We start from the raw sequence: 16,296 nt of genomic DNA on the forward strand, positions 1-16,296 counted from the left end.
TATGTAATCTCTCACAATTTCCTAAATGCAAGCTATATGCCAAAATATATCATTCCATTCGATGAACGCTAACTACAGAAGAGTTGAGATCTTTCAATCAAACAAAATGATCATCAAACAATCAACAATGACTCTAATGCAGCTAATGGCAATAAAAAGAAACTTTTTTCTTTTTTTTTTTTTTGAAAGTGACTAATTGCTAATAACAATGAAGAACTCTAATTTCCATTAACTAATGCAATGCAAAAGAGATTGTTTGTTTTCTTTTTGATAGCAAAATGCACTAAACAAATTTTGAGAGATAATAACAAAGAGTAAAAAGACAAATTTCACTCAATGAAAATAGAATCAAGTCTGAAACACCAAGAAAATCTTTCAAACCAAGAAAAATCACAAAAACCTCAATGAGCTATGTGATCTAAGCCCAAACGAAGCCAAGCGAAATCCAAACGAAAAAAAGGTAGATTGTTCGAAGCACACAATAAAAAGTTTTGACAACCACTAGACAAGTGCAAAAAGTAGCCAAGAAGTCAACTGGACAATCAAAGAACCAAAAACTCCCACGGAAGGCTCGATGTACAAAGCCACTAGATGCTCTAGGGCTGGAATATGAAATCGATGGAAAGAGGCAAACACGCGAAGGATGAAGGTCAAAAACCAGTCAAACAAAGCTCTGACACACTCCAGTAGTTGAAAAGGATGTGAAAAGACAAAAATCCAAGCTCAGAAGGCTTCCAAACAAGCAAACTGGAAAAGTTCACAGGCCTGGCACGACTGTCAGGCTGTAACTCGCGCTATTAAGGGATTAGCGCGAGTTGCTTTTGTGCAACATGCGCCCACTGGCGCGACTGTCAGGGAAAAAATCGTGCTAATAAAGTTTGCTAGCTTAAAAATAAAAACAAGCAGTCCAGGGCTTGATCAACAGTATCCAGACAGACCAAGAAGCAAGAAACAACTTAAAACTTCAAACCAGAAAGCTTATCTAAGCAAGAAAAAACAAGAGAAAACCAAAGTGCAAGACAAACTCCAAGTTGTTCGGTTCGTAAACCAAACCGGAGATTGACTGAAGTGGCGTTGATCTACTTCGCTAATGCAGAGCAATAGCATTTCGAAGGCTACCTGGCCGTACTTTAGGCTCCGTCCAAAGTTTACGAATCAAACAACAAATAGATCCCCAGCGGAGTCGCCAAATTGTTGGAGAGGTAAATCCCCTCTGCGGACAGAGGCGATCCCACTAGTCCAAAATGGGTCTAGCAACAATCAAACAATGCTATCACGCAAGTTCCTAATTGCAAATTAAAAGTGGATTATGAGAACCTACTTGGATTCCAACGCTAGTGTTGTAGAAGAGTTGACACTCCCGTTCCTTTGCTCCGGCCGGTCACGATCCTCACGATCTCCGTGAATGGACACCTGCACATGCAAAGAACGATACGAATACAAGCATAAAATCCAATAGATGCAATCATATATCGGTCAAAAAAGATATAATTCAAACATCATCATAATGAACAGCAAGAATGGAACTATAATGATAGTCATCTATTATTGATAATCAACAAAGGAGTATACAACCGAAGTTCTGACGTCAAATCCTCCTTTGGCTGGGTGATCAGCTACATATGTCTTGCAAAGCTTGTCGGGATCGGGAACAAGCCTCTCTCTCTCTTTGATTATGAATGCAAAGAAGACTCTTACAGCAATCTCCCAGACTTCTGACAGTATAATTCTTCCTATGCTCCCAAAACTAGCTTGTCAAATGCACCAGAACAAGCTTTTATAGATGGAGGAGGAGGAAGAGATACAATGAATCCAGACATCCATGGGATAAGCATTATCCTCGAAAAGCTATTATGGATAGAGATACGATGAATCTCGACATCCATGAGATTGGCATTATCCTTGAAAAGCCCCTTGAGTCGAAAGGAAAAAACTCTCGGGCGTGCGTTTGTTAAAAAACTCTTCCAAGCTTGGTTGGTGCGGGTAAGATTCTGAGACAGAGCGCCAATGGGCGCGCCCTCTTTGGAGAATTTCCCCCATTGGCGCGGGTGATACACTGTGGATCCACGCTAATGGAAAAAGGGGACTTTTTAAGGATAATCTGCAGGAGATGTCTTCAAGGCATATGAAGTCCATAATTAGGGGAACATAATGCAAGTGTTTTCAAGCTATGTCACTTCTCACAGGTCACAGAATGAGTCCTCCAAAGTGCGGGAAAGGGGTAACAGGGACAGTGACCAATGGTGACAAATTACTGTGTAACACCTATTGTAGCTAATATGTTTATGGAAGAATTTGAATCAAAATCTCTGGCCTTAGCTCGATTTAAGCCCAAGCTTTGGAAAATATTTGTGGATGACACCCGCGTCATTTGGCTGCATGGTCAAGGAAAGCTAGATCTCTTCTTCTAGCATCTCAATAATCAATCCAACTCCATAGAGTTTACTATGGAACAAGAAGTTGATGGTTGCCAGCCTTTCCCTAATGTACTTATTTCGAAAAAGGATGATGGTTCTTTCTTTCACCAGGTATTTCAGAAGAAAACTCATACTAAGCAATATCTTCTTGCAAAGTCTCATCATTTCCCTACACAAAAGCTAGGTGTTCTCAACATGTTAACTACTCATTCACTGAGAATTTCTGACAAAAACCATCTCCTTAAAGTTTTCATTAAAAATGGATATAGTAGACACCAAGGTCTTAAAGTTTTCTTTAAAAGCTAGCTAAGGTTCTAAGGTTAAGAGCCCACTGATCAGATTTCAGGGGTGCATCTCCGTTTCATCCAAGGGACCATAAACAAGATTGCAAGGATCCTGAAGAAGCATAATGTTCCCTCATCCTTTAGACCTCTTAGCACCATCCAAAGTTCCTTAAAATTTGTAAAAGACCCGGTGGACCCCAAGGATATGAAGGGTGTTTATGTTATCCCTTGTTCTTGTGGAACCCCATACATTGGTGAAACAAGCCGCTCTATAAATCAAAGGATTAACGAGCACACAATTGACATCAAGCATGGGAGGACCCGCTCTTCAACTTTGGTGGAACATGCAGATAAGATGAAGCATCACATATGCATTGAGGAGGCCTAGGTTATTGCGAAGATTTCTCACTTTCATCACCGTAAGTTTAGGGAGGCCATTGAAATTGAAAGGAGGCCAAGTAATCTAAACAGGGATGACGGCTGGAAAATCAATAGTTGTTGGATCCCTGCCCTTTCCTCTTAGCCTTTTTTTATCCCTGTGGTTGTGTCAATTTCTTTGTTTTTCTTTTGTATATTTTTATTTTTATTTTATTTTTAATCTATTCTTAAAAAAAAAATCTCCCCCTAGGGTTTGTTGTCTCCTCTTTGGTCCCCTTTCCTTTTGTTAATTTATTTTTTCCCTTTAATTGTTTTTCATTTAATTTTATTATTTAATTTAATTTATTTTTATTCTTATTTTCAACCTTTTGACTTTGGATGATTTTTTTTTGGTTTTCTTCTTATTATTCTTTTCAATTAAAATAATTATGTCCCACTATATATCATTTAATCTACAATTTATCTATAATAAAGTACCTAGGCCTCATATTGAGGATGGGGTAAAATCCCATCATTATTCCTAATTATCTTAAATTATATATATTTTATTTATTTATTATAATTGGATATTTGTTTTTTTCTAATCTTTAGTGCATTCAAACATAACTTCCAATTTATATATTAAAATAATATTGTAGATATATTTTATTTGATTAGTTAAATTATTATGTAAAATATTATTTTCCTAATTTCTGACTTAGTCAAAAGTAGTTGTTTCATGTTAGCCGTTGCAATGATTTGTATTTCTATTTAACTCATTGCCATGATCTGATTTGACGATGAACCACACTTATTGGACACTGGTTGGTTCAAAACGCGTGACAAATGAATCTTGATGTGAATATTACCCAAAAAGATTTCTCATTAAGATCACAAATTCTTAAATTCGATCAATATTAATATTATTAAACATTGAGTATAGGTGAACATGATTTAACTATGAGTGAACATGGCTATGGAGGAAGGAAAATTTTAGGGGTTAATATTCACAGGTGGGCTAATTTTCCATGCTTTTTCCCAAAAAAGATTCACCATTTCTGTTTTTCCTAAAAATGATTCACAAAATTTTTATAATATAAAATTATTTTACCTTTAAGATGGCCAAAAATTTATAAATACTACAAAAAAACATTAAAAATTAGAATATTTTTACAAATATATCATCAAATATTTTATAGTTTGCACATTAAAAACTAATAAAATTTACCAAAATTTCTGAACTCTGAAGTAAACTTCCATCCTAAAGTTTTCCATACTATAAAGTTGAAAATCATAGATAATTATCATTCTCCTCCAAACGGCAACAAAGCGACATGTCCAAATGATCACCCAACCAAGGCATTAAGTTAATTAATTTAAATATGAAAAGTTAATTTATCACACCAGCTCATGGAGCATTTGCATTGTTCGACAATTTCTCTGCCGAAGTTGACGTTGACAATAAATTATCAAACATGAGCCTATGTAATCAAAATCTTCTTACTTATTTTTCATTACTCGGCATTTTTCCGTGGTTGACATTAACAAGAAATTCTCAACATGAGCAGTGATCATTTTTTTTCTTTTATCTTTGCTGATATTTGGCATGGCCATACCGTTCTTGAACCATGTTGCTGATTAGCTTTAGTGTTTAGTGAGTTTATTTTGATTTAGGGAATGAAACATAAAAGTAAAATAAATAAAAAATAATTTAGTATTATTATATAAATTAAATAGTTAATAAATGTTAATAAATATCAATATATAATATATATGAAATATTTATTTTATATATATTATTTAAAAATTTAACTAAATTATAACTACAATTTAAATTATTATTATTATTATTAATTAAAAAATAATATATATATTTATTTAAATATATATATATATATATATAATAAAAAAAATAATATATAGATATCAATATGTAAGTGGTCTTATCGCAATTAGGTTTGTTGACCAATGTAATCAACATATTACACAAAAACAGTAGGAGAAGCAGATTAGAAGTCCAAATCCTAATAGACCAAAAGCACCAAAAGCCAAACAAAACCAGAAGGAACCATACTCAATCATCATAAGTAATTGACATTGGATTGTCTGACCCAGTCCCCGGAGGGGGAAGAGGGTGATAAGAACAATTAACATGTTGCTCAAAGTGAGCTAACCACAATTCTAGCTTCTCGGCCTTCTATGTTAGCAGATTTTGCCCACGCCAAACCACCACAATCCTTTCTCCGACATGGCATTGAAATTAATGCAACTTATTGAACATGGCGATGACAACCTCATTCTCTTCCTTTTTAGTCTTGTCGTATGCTTCCAAACGATCCAGAATAGAATGGAACAAGCCACGAAGGGTAGCAAGACGTAACTGTCAATTAATAGTTGAACACCCTGAAAGACCTGCATGCCCCAATATTCTACTTAGCCCTCACACGCTTGCTCCAAGACCATGAGCCACATTCCTTTCCTTGTCGCCGCTAGTTGCACGTCCACCCTGCTCGGAGCCTGCACCACCCTTTCCACCTCAAGCTTCGCCCACTTGGGTTTTGTAGTCCTGTCTCCCCACACCACCTCCAATGTGCTATCTGAACCACCCCGATTAGTCGAGACACCCTTCTGTAGGGGTTAGGAGTGAGAACTCCATAGACCTGGATGCATGATGAATGCATAGGAAGACACCCCAAAGATCAGACCTACAACATTCCTAACACCCTTCCGATAGGCCGTAAGCATAAGAAAGCCTGCAACTAGCCCCAAATTAACTAGCAAGATCTACCCCTGTGAAACTAACAACCACCACACACATGCTAAGAAGGAGAGGTCCTCGACCACAACTGAATTCCCCACCAGCTAGACCAACGACTCTTCCTCTATGCTGATAAGGGAAAAATTAGAAAGCAAAGTCGTGGGCCAACTGGCTACACCCTAGGACCAAAAGCCTGAGAGCCTAACCAGAGCCAATTTAAATATGAAGTAAACACCACCAAACCCCCTGGTGACCTTCGAGTTCGAATGGTATTCACCCAAGTGAGCAAACAAATGTCCAAACTTCTGACCACTCTTGAAATAGTCCAACCCAAAACCTCGCTACCACCTTTACTAGAAAAATCCCTCCCCAAGCCCTAGGAAATCACACCCCAACATACATGCATCACAGAGGGCCAAAAAGCGAGAGAGAGGAGGATGACCAAAAGAATCAATGTAGACAAAGGACCCAGGCACCACCGCAACCACAAAAAACACTTAGACAAAAAAATACCAAGCACCACAATAATGGACACCAAAGCCAACCATTCAACCTTGCAACATGCCCGTAACCCACTAACAGGAACGAAAAAATGGGCACATGCATACAAACTTGAGGCTTTTTATGATGCATCATAGTGGAGGGAGTGACGAAGTCATTTTTGCCACCACTCCAAGATTACTTGAGGGTGAAAAAACCTAGCTAAACTGCAGCAACTCAGACCAATGTCGAGCAACCTCCACTTAGCAAGCCCAATATCATCTACACCAGGCCTAGCATGCACCATTAAATACCTTACCTTACCAGCACGACTTCCAGCGGAGGACGAACGAAGTTTCACACGCCAGACAGATCCTTTCATCTTACAACTTGCGTAATTGGAGGTCTGATGATTTTTCCTACTGCCTATCTGCCGTATACGACCTTTCATTGCCCATGCGTCGAGTATGTATTAGAGATTGACAACCCCATCACAAAATATATTATGAGATTTTTAGTTACAAAGATTTATTTCCATTTATCATGAAGTTTTTCAAATTTTAAATAAGTTTTTTTGCAATAAAATGGGTCAATATCATGTCATATCAATACCACATTTCCAAAAAACATTCCACAACCAAAGTATTTTATGCTTATTTTATTTATTATATTATATTTTTAATGAAATTGAAAAGTAAAAAAATAGATAATTACTTATGAGATAATTATAGATCTTCTCTCCCTCACTATTGGTATAAATATTTTATAAATATTATGTAAAAGTTAAATCCTTACTATTTAATTATTAATTCTACTTAATTGAATTAAAATTCTAAAATTCCTATTAAAATAAATACATGTATCCATTTAATTATTAATATTTTTTAAAATAATATTTTTTTAATATATTAAATAAATTTTTAAATATTTAAATTATAATGAAAATAAAATAAATATATATCTAACTCTTTATCTATTATATATAAACTCCTTAATCATATTTTTTTCACCATATTTCTTTAACCTTCCTTAACATTTAATAGTGTCTTAACAAGGCACCCAATCATCGTCTATCCAAAATCCCAGAAACACATATAAATTAATTTAATTCAATTTATAATTTTATTATTTTTAATTGATAAAAAATATAAACAAATTATTGATGAAAAAAATTATAATAAACCTATCATATTAAAAAAAGTGATTATCCATATTCATAATTACTATGTTGCATGAGTTTCTGGAACTTGGGAAAGTTGGGAACTTGGGTGCTGGTGTCGGGAACGACTAAAGATTTACCCAAAATTTACAAGAAACGACTAAAAAAAATAAAAAATAAAAAATATTTTTTTTTAATTATATAATTTATATAATAATTAAAATTAATATTGAATCAAAATATTCAAATATTAAAATCAATTTAAATATATAAATAATAAATATATAATCTCTCTTATATATAAATATATTATGTGGGTGTCTCTCTCCCCGAGTCTCTCCTTTTTATATATATAAAATATTTAAATGTCAAGTTCATTATCAGTTCTCTGACACATGACCAATCTTTGAAATAATCTAGCTTAAAAATACAAAGGAACAATTTTACATATGTTTCTCTAGTTATTCTTAAGAGAAAAAGTAAAGCAACTCTAATGTTTAAGCATTGATTGCCACATACAATATGCACACACAATCTACTGCGATATATATACATAAACAACGAAAGAAATACTCATCAACATGACATCCTAGATATCGCCGTTACATCGAGGTGCCACACGCTTCCTTAACCCATCAAGATATTGCTCCAGTTTCTCAATTAAGGATATCAGTGTTAAGGATGTCTTTGGCCTTTCTTCCTGCAAAGGTTTCAACATAGGCTCATGTTTTGTGGGTAGTTCAACATATTTCTCTACAAACTTTGTATTCCCCAACCCCAAGGAACGCCGGAACTAAAAAAAAATAGTCTTCAAAGCTCCCAGAACTTTCCCGAGCTCCCATTGCAGCTCCCACGGAAAAGGAAACATTCCCATACAGTTCCAAAGCTCCGAGGAGCGGGGAAACTGGAATGAGGAACGTTACCATACAGTTGCAAAGCTCCGGGGAGCCCGGAACTGGAACGGGTTTCCCACCTCGCTAGACCTCACTAGAGCAGTTCACATGTAACAAAACATAATTATAATATTTCCATATTCATAATTATAATATTTCAAAAACACAAATTTAAATTTAAATAATAAACATACATATATATATATATAATAAAAATGTAAAATATTTATAAAATATGAATAATAAATGTAAATTAATACCCATTTATCATATAAATTAAAAGAATTAAAAGAATAATGATTCATATAAACATAGCATCAGTTCTTCATGAAAATATAGATTTTTTTTGAAAAAATTAGTTGAAATTTTTGGAAATCTATTAGTTGTTAAAATATAGAATTTAAAAAATCTACAAATTAGTTTGGAAAATAATGAAAATTCAAGCAACATTAGGATAAAATCTGGGTTACAGCTGTTAAACTTCAAGATTTTGGTTACTCAAAATTTTTGATAGTTCTAATTAATTTCCACAGTAAAAAAACAATTTAAACACTCTGACGTTTTGATTTTTTAAATACCTTTTTTTTAAGGTCATTCAGGCCAGAAAACTGCCACTCACGAACTTGTGGCTTCTGTATACAACAACCTGAGAAACAAGGTGACTTGATTTCTGCAAGCAGTTCCATAGGCAAACATAGACTGATAGAGTGTTTTTTTTTAAATCTTTTTTTGAGACTTTCTATTCAATATAAAAAAGTAACATCAGAACTACATTTGGACTTTCTAGTATGAGCCAAAAGATTGATACCATAAACAATATTACCAAAAGACCAGGAACAACTAGCTAACCAGAATATCATCTTTAACCTCGAAGAGACTACATCAATACAACAAAAACCAACCTTATACAATGACGAATGTATTCACAGGAAGGAATAAAGTGCGCATTGCACAAGCAGCTATATCGCCACCAAATACCAAATCATCACCATATTGGCGGCCAGGGAAGAAGTGCCACCTGCTAAACAGTTGACCAAAGAACTAAGATCCCAAACGCCTGAGTAATAAGATGCCCACAGCAAAAAATCCATAGCCACAGTACCACCAAACAACTAAGATCCCAAGCGCCTGAGTAATTAGATGTCTAGAGCAAGAAATCCATAGCCACAGTGCCGGAGCACAGAGCACATCCGTAAGTCGTCGCATGAACCAAAAAACGATTCCCAGATAAACAGTAAAGTCCACAGAAAAGAAAGAGAGCAGTCCCATCCATGCCCTCATAGCGAAGTGCATCTCCATGTGAAACAAAAGCAATTCAGACCACATATAACGGTGATCAGTACCCACGACAAACAGGAACACCATCAAAGTTTAACACCAAACGGAGTGTTAACGCAACGAATGTGAACGTAATTATTTTCACCGCCCTCAGAGCAACCCTGCCGTCTTTGAACAGAGACTGTTCTACCTCTCACACAACGCAGACCACAATTATTTTCTGAGCGCGTGAGATTCTTGACCAGAGTACCTTTCGTACAAGCCAGAGTTCAAAGGATTTCTGTGATCCTCGTGAGAAATGGGCTTGCCAGTCCTTGGTAGAGTGTGTACTTTTCACTTCTTAAATTAATTCAAATTGACCCGCATTCGTTGATATAGAAATTACAAAACTGGTCACGCGCATTCCATTCGTTGATAAAGAAAACTGGTTGCGGGCATTCCTGATCGCGTGGTCACGATGGTTGATTGATTCTGCTGCCTGACGCAAGTTGAACGGCATTCTACGCGTTAAACCAAGTTGGTGTGGACGCTATAGGGTTCACTGCCTCCGGCGTTCACTGTAGTCTATTGCCGTTTCCTGAAGTTTCTAATTCATTCAACTTCGTAACCTTTTCTTCTGAATTCTGTTGCTTACAGAGGTTTAATGGGCAGAGATTTGGGATCCATTATGACTGTGCTCACACTCATGATCAGTAGTGTGTTCGCATGGAATCTGATACACCCCTCGGAATCTCGTTTCCTGGGTAAACACTGCATGCTTATTCACTTACGCTTTCTCTTCACCCATCGCTTATATATCCGTCAAACTTTTGTTTTTAGCGATTCGCCTATGCTTACCAGTACCTCATTCGAGTAATTTTCTAACACATAGATTTCATGTCTATGATTTGCATCAGTTGATATTGGCGTGGGAAGTAAAGAGGCAGTGCAGCAGCAGGTACCAAACTTGTCGACTGCTCTCGTCTTTTAAATTAGTTCTTCCCAGTCATATATATGTCTCTATTGATGGATGTGCGAATGAAAACCGCAGGGCAGAGAAAGCACAATCCATAATACGAAGAAACAAATGGATGTATTACTGCTCGCGGAGATCGAAATCTCACCTGCTTCTTCTCCGGCTGCCCGTCCTAAAGTGCTGGAAAGCCCTGCACGGGGTCCTGCCCTAGAGGGTGGTGCCCCAGAATCATTTGGGTTACCGATTGTCAACAAATTATGGGATTAAGTGCAGTGATGTGTGGTTTAACGGTAAGTCAAACGGGCGAAGCTCGGGAGACCAAAGTTCAAATCTCATGGAGTACAGTGACCTGCTGTGGTGGCGGCTAGAGGGGCGGACCCCCCCTGACCGCTGGGTCTGCTCTTGCTAAAATCATAGGATCTTAGCATACCCGACTTGCAGGTGGTTGGTTATGCTCTTGGTGTTATAGTGGCAGCAATGAGGTTTGATCCTGGGTCTCCCGTGGATTAAACTTGATAGTTACCGATTCACCATGTGGTTAAAAAAAAAAAAAACAAATTATGGGATTAAGTTAATTAATTAGAGTTAAGTATGAAGAAGTTAGCCTATGAGATGTATTTGTATATATTGGATCTATTTTAATTAAAGTATGAAGAAGTTAGTCTATCAGATGTATTTGTATATATTGGATGTATTTATATTTTCAAATATTATTATTATTATTTTCAATTTTTAATATATATCTATATTTATATAGATTAATTATTTGATGTTTTTATATTTTTAATAGATATTTGTTATAATTATATAATGGAATTCTGTAATTGGTATAATTTAAATGTTTTAAAGATTTTTTTTAAGATATTAAATTTATATATATATTTAAAAATATAATTTTAAAACATAAAAAATTACAATTCTATTGCCAATTATATTTTAAACTAAATTCATTTATAAATTTAAAAATAAAATTTAAATAATTAAAACTTAGCATCCAACTCAAAAAAATTATATCACTAAATTTCAATTAAATTTCCTTTTTAATAATATATTACTATAATCTAACCCTCACCCGAAAAACACTAAATTTATAAAAAAAACTATTTAATATATTACTTTTAACCTACTGCCTTAAAAAAACGCATAACCCAAATCTTACTGAGTATCGAGTAATCAAAATAACCTTGTAAACAAGGTCCATGATGGCATGATGAGATGATCCTAATTATATTACTTTCAACCTATCCTCTCAAGGAATACATAGCCCAAATTTTTACACTATCACTGAATATCAAGTAGTAATCATGGCATTGTAAACAAAGTTGATGAGCACATCATGTATACAATAAGTACGATTCAGATCATAGTGTATTTATTTCACCGAGTTTTTGTTCTTATTCAACTATTTTTATAATTTTATTTTTCAATTCAATTTATTAATGATAAAAATGTATTTATCAATTTAGATTAGTAATTATTTTTTCTTAATATTAATTATTTCAATAAAACATTTTTTAAATGAGCATTGCATAATATTGTTAAGCTGAATGGTGTATTATATTTCTATTTTTGGAAATATCTAGGTTTAAAATTACAAAAAAAAATTAGATTTTATATGCTCTTTCATTTTTCCATTTCACGTTGAAATTATGTGTATTTTATTTTAATATATGTATTTTATGTCTCATAAAATTTGTTATTTTAGAATTGGGTTTAAAAAAAATTAGATTTTATATGCTCTTTCATTTTTCCATTTCACGTTGAAATTATGTGTATTTTATTTTAATATATGTATTTTATGTCTCATAAAATTTGTTATTTTAGAATTGGGTTTGGAATATATAATGTATATTGTTTGGTTTTTTTTGGAAAGATAGATTGGATTCTAGGTATATAAGTATAGAGTTTTTAGTAATTAAAGTTTATGTAGTAGATGTAATATGAATGTAATAATGGTGCAAATATTTATAGGGAAGTTTTTTTAATAGAAATTTTAGGGGAGGTTAGATAGAAACTATCTCAAAGAGTAGAGACAATGTAATACAATTCTTTATAAAACAAAGTGTAATAAGAGTTTTAGTCAACTAGAGGTTTCCTATTTGAAGAGGCAAGTAACATTAATATTATTAACCAGAGCCATGTGGTGGCATGCTATTGTTTATTTGTATACATGATTAGTGTGCATGCAATTTTTAATTTATTTAGTTAAAATATTATGTGTGAAGAAGAAGATGAACTTATAGTTCAAGTTCGTATATACAAGGAAAATTTAGGCCCAACTAATTGTTAAAAACAAAGATAAAATAAGGCCAAGTATTTTAAAACTATTTCCAAACTATTCTATTTTAGTTTCTAATTTCAAAATATTGAATCTTAATTTCTAAGTGTAATTCTACAGATTATTCTTAATTGAAGAAAAAATATGAGGTTTTGATAATATCATTTTTTTCTCGAGCTCAACCTATTTTTATTGGTATTAATTTACATGGAATGGGAAAACAAGTTACTTTTTGCAAAAATTACGTTTAGCTATCTTTTTTGCAAAGTGACTTTTGTGTCTTTGGTTTTTTGGTTTAGTTGTGTACTGATATTTATAGTTATTAGTTTGACAGAAAATTTATTTCTTAAAACAAATAAGTAAACAATTAGAGCAGTTTGATATTTGCTTCACTTTGCATCAGATCAATGAACAAGAATAAATAATAGAAAAGGAGTTTTGATGGTTATTTGTTTTCAGAAGTTTTATTGTCAATGTGACAATCTCACCCAAGGTTCTAGTATGAGCCACATTGTAAAAAGAATGTACATATGTTGTAATATTTGGAATAACAAAAGAAAAAGGTGGTTGAATCTTAGGACATGGATTATAGAGCTAGGAATGGTGAATTCCTGGTAGGGATGATACGGTTTATTGTGCAAAGAAGAGACCTAAACTTGACAATAGACATTAAAGGCTGAGTGGTCCATGAAGTAAAGGGGATGGTCCGTGAAATTAAATGTTTTGAGGAAAATATTCAAGCCCATTCTTGTTTGACATAATATAAGGAGTAAAAGGGAACACAATTTATGGATTGATTGCAAGAGAAAGGATGTAATAGAAATGGTGGGACAAGAAACTTGCTTCAAAAGATAGAGAGGCATTTGGAAGAGAGGATGTGGACAGAGGGTAAGATCCAGTTTTACTACAAACAAAAAAGATAAATATTGTATGATTACTATTTCCAATTAATGGGTTATGCTGCATTGTCATTGTAATTGATATGGATAAATAGTAAGGGCAATATGTGTTGTTTTGGATATATCTGTGATGCAATTGTTAACCAATATTTTCCTGATTTGTATATTGATTGTGGTTATGATTACGCAAGGGCACATGTGTCCTATGTTTGTATGAAAAAGTAAATAAGTTAATATAGTAAACAATAGTAATTACAGAGTGCCTGAAGTTCAGACTGAAGAAGAGTCCCATAATATTTTTTCCTAAATGATTAATGATATCATAAATTATTCAATAAATGAAGTTAAGGACGTCAATGATCTATTTGAATTCAAAAACAAGATCAGTTAGAAGAATTGGGTTCTAAGTCTCTTTGTATTAATGTACAAATGTATAACTAAGATGCTGTGTTTTCTAAAGGCAGAAATGTGTACATCAAGATATCTGTTTACAAAATCTTGCCCTGAAAGGAAAACAATATGTGGAAGATCAAGTGAATGTTCTCGGGCCGAGTATGTCTTGTTGTGGTGCTTCCATAGGCTTTAGACTTTTTTGTGCACAAGCCTCCATTCCCGCCATAGGGAGCTTAACAATAAGGGTCACAAGCCCCTGTCAACAACCAAATTCCATGGCTACCCATGAGTAGACTTGAGGAGTTGTTTAGAGAGTTCATGAGCATTCTAAAATAGTTGGTGTGTTGCAAGTTGATCCAGGTGGATATTGGTGGCCACCCACCTATTCCACCTAGACCCCTAGTTAGTTTCATCGGTTTCCTTATTTATTGCCGCAAATCCTATGGTACTTAGAGATATATTTCCAATAAGGTATCGTACGAGCCAAATTGAGATAATATGACCAATTTATGACCCTGGGAAGTTGGTTGCCCAACTAACCCTAATAAGGCCCACAAACTCTTGGCGTTACATCCCCTGAGGTTAGGGTTTTGGTTGTTTAGGATTTTCCTTTGTTGTTCAATAATAAATAAGCCATTGAGCCTCATTGTAACACAGTTCAGAGGCATGTAGCTACCACAACTCTTCTCAGAGATAAGCTTTCATCGCCCGAGCTCGTTTATTTCCATTCTGTTTATAAGCATATTTCAGTATTTGATACTAATGAAATAAAGTGTTATCTCTGCTGCATCTATGTATTTATGGTTATATCAATAATTTATTGCATTCCTTCCTAAGGTCAGATCAATGGTATTAGAGTGGTTTACTCTTTCTCTATTTTTCTTTGCATGTCCCCAACGAGGTTGTAATATAAGGAGTTAGGGCTCGAACAGGTCTAACCTTTGCAAGGCTAGCTTTGCAAATCTCGATTGTCTCCCATGGCATTAGAGAAGAAAGACGAGGGCATATGAGATCCTTTCAAAATATTACTTGAAGAAGCCCTCGAGCGATAGAGGAATGCGATGATGGACAACTTTGCCAGTTCCTTTAGCAGCTACACAAAGGCGACACATCATTGATACATTTCTCTTGTTAAATTTTTCTAGCATTCAGGTGTTGTTGTAAACAATTGATAGCTCTATCATCATTTCAAATGAAACAATTGTAAAAAGTACGTGCAATTGTTTTTCTCACTTTGGACATATCAAACAATAGTGCAAGTGTAAAAATATACTCAAACAAAGAGTCATGGCAGCCATTGAAATTTTTTCGATAGATCAAGAAGCCTTGTTCAAATAACATTTTCTCAATTGACAGTATGTCAAACTGTCCAAGTGAGAATTGGTATGGATAAATGCATGGGCCAATTGTTCTATTTATTGAAGCTATATTATCTATTGTGCTATGTAACGAGAGTGGTTAAAAATGTCCACATGTAGGATTTTGGTTATGTAGAAAAATATTATATTGATATCCATGAATGTCTGAATTGAACTATAGATATGCATGGCCATTTGTAGATAGCCAAATATTGAATGGAACTGACAACCACTTGGAGAACCATTTGATACAAAATGCATCCCCCCCATAAGCTAATTGTAGATGAAGCATAAATAGAGGAAGGTGTAGACAATCCTTTCAAGTAGATTTCAAGATAATTAACATGATGAAGATCTTGAAGGTATTCAGGAGTCAATTTTGTATGCAATGAATGCAAAGCAGCATCATGTCCATGAGATAAGAAATGTCGAAAGTGTTCTACAATACCATGTCTTATTTCGGTTGAACTATAGAGAAAGTGAAGAAGAACAACAAATGAGTCAAATAAACAGTCACCAGGATAATAGAAGAAATGTTCTAATCTATTGAAACTGAATCTAGATAACTCGTGATCAATTTCTTTCAATTTTAACCCTTTTAACACAAAACTATTTTCCATTTCCATAAAGTATATTAAGAGAATGTGACAAATTAACTAAATGTGACAATGATTTATAGCATTAAGAGCATGGATTGCATTGAATGTTCAATCACCACATATGATACTAGAAACTTTCTAGGCCTCATATATTATATAGCCTATATTGTCTTTGTGACTATATTTTT

The 16,296-nt window shown here is 34.1% G+C and overlaps 1 protein-coding gene across 1 annotated transcript; it reads left to right on the top strand.

The window, feature by feature from the left end:
* Window positions 1-10,216: 10,216 nt before the first annotated feature.
* On the top strand, window positions 10,217-11,122 carry LOC149247806 (uncharacterized). Its single transcript, XM_089455939.1, has 3 exons — window positions 10,217-10,369; window positions 10,523-10,563; window positions 10,657-11,122. The coding sequence occupies exons 1-3, from the start codon at window positions 10,270-10,272 to the stop codon at window positions 10,846-10,848; spliced, it is 333 nt and encodes a 110-aa protein (XP_089312065.1). The 5' UTR covers window positions 10,217-10,269; the 3' UTR covers window positions 10,849-11,122.
* Window positions 11,123-16,296: the final 5,174 nt, after the last annotated feature.

Source organism: Pinus tabuliformis, chromosome 7 (assembly GCF_031772625.1).
Source record: "Pinus tabuliformis cultivar Carrire ecotype Pingquan chromosome 7, CPIR1, whole genome shotgun sequence".
Classification (NCBI taxonomy): Eukaryota; Viridiplantae; Streptophyta; class Pinopsida; order Pinales; family Pinaceae; genus Pinus; species Pinus tabuliformis.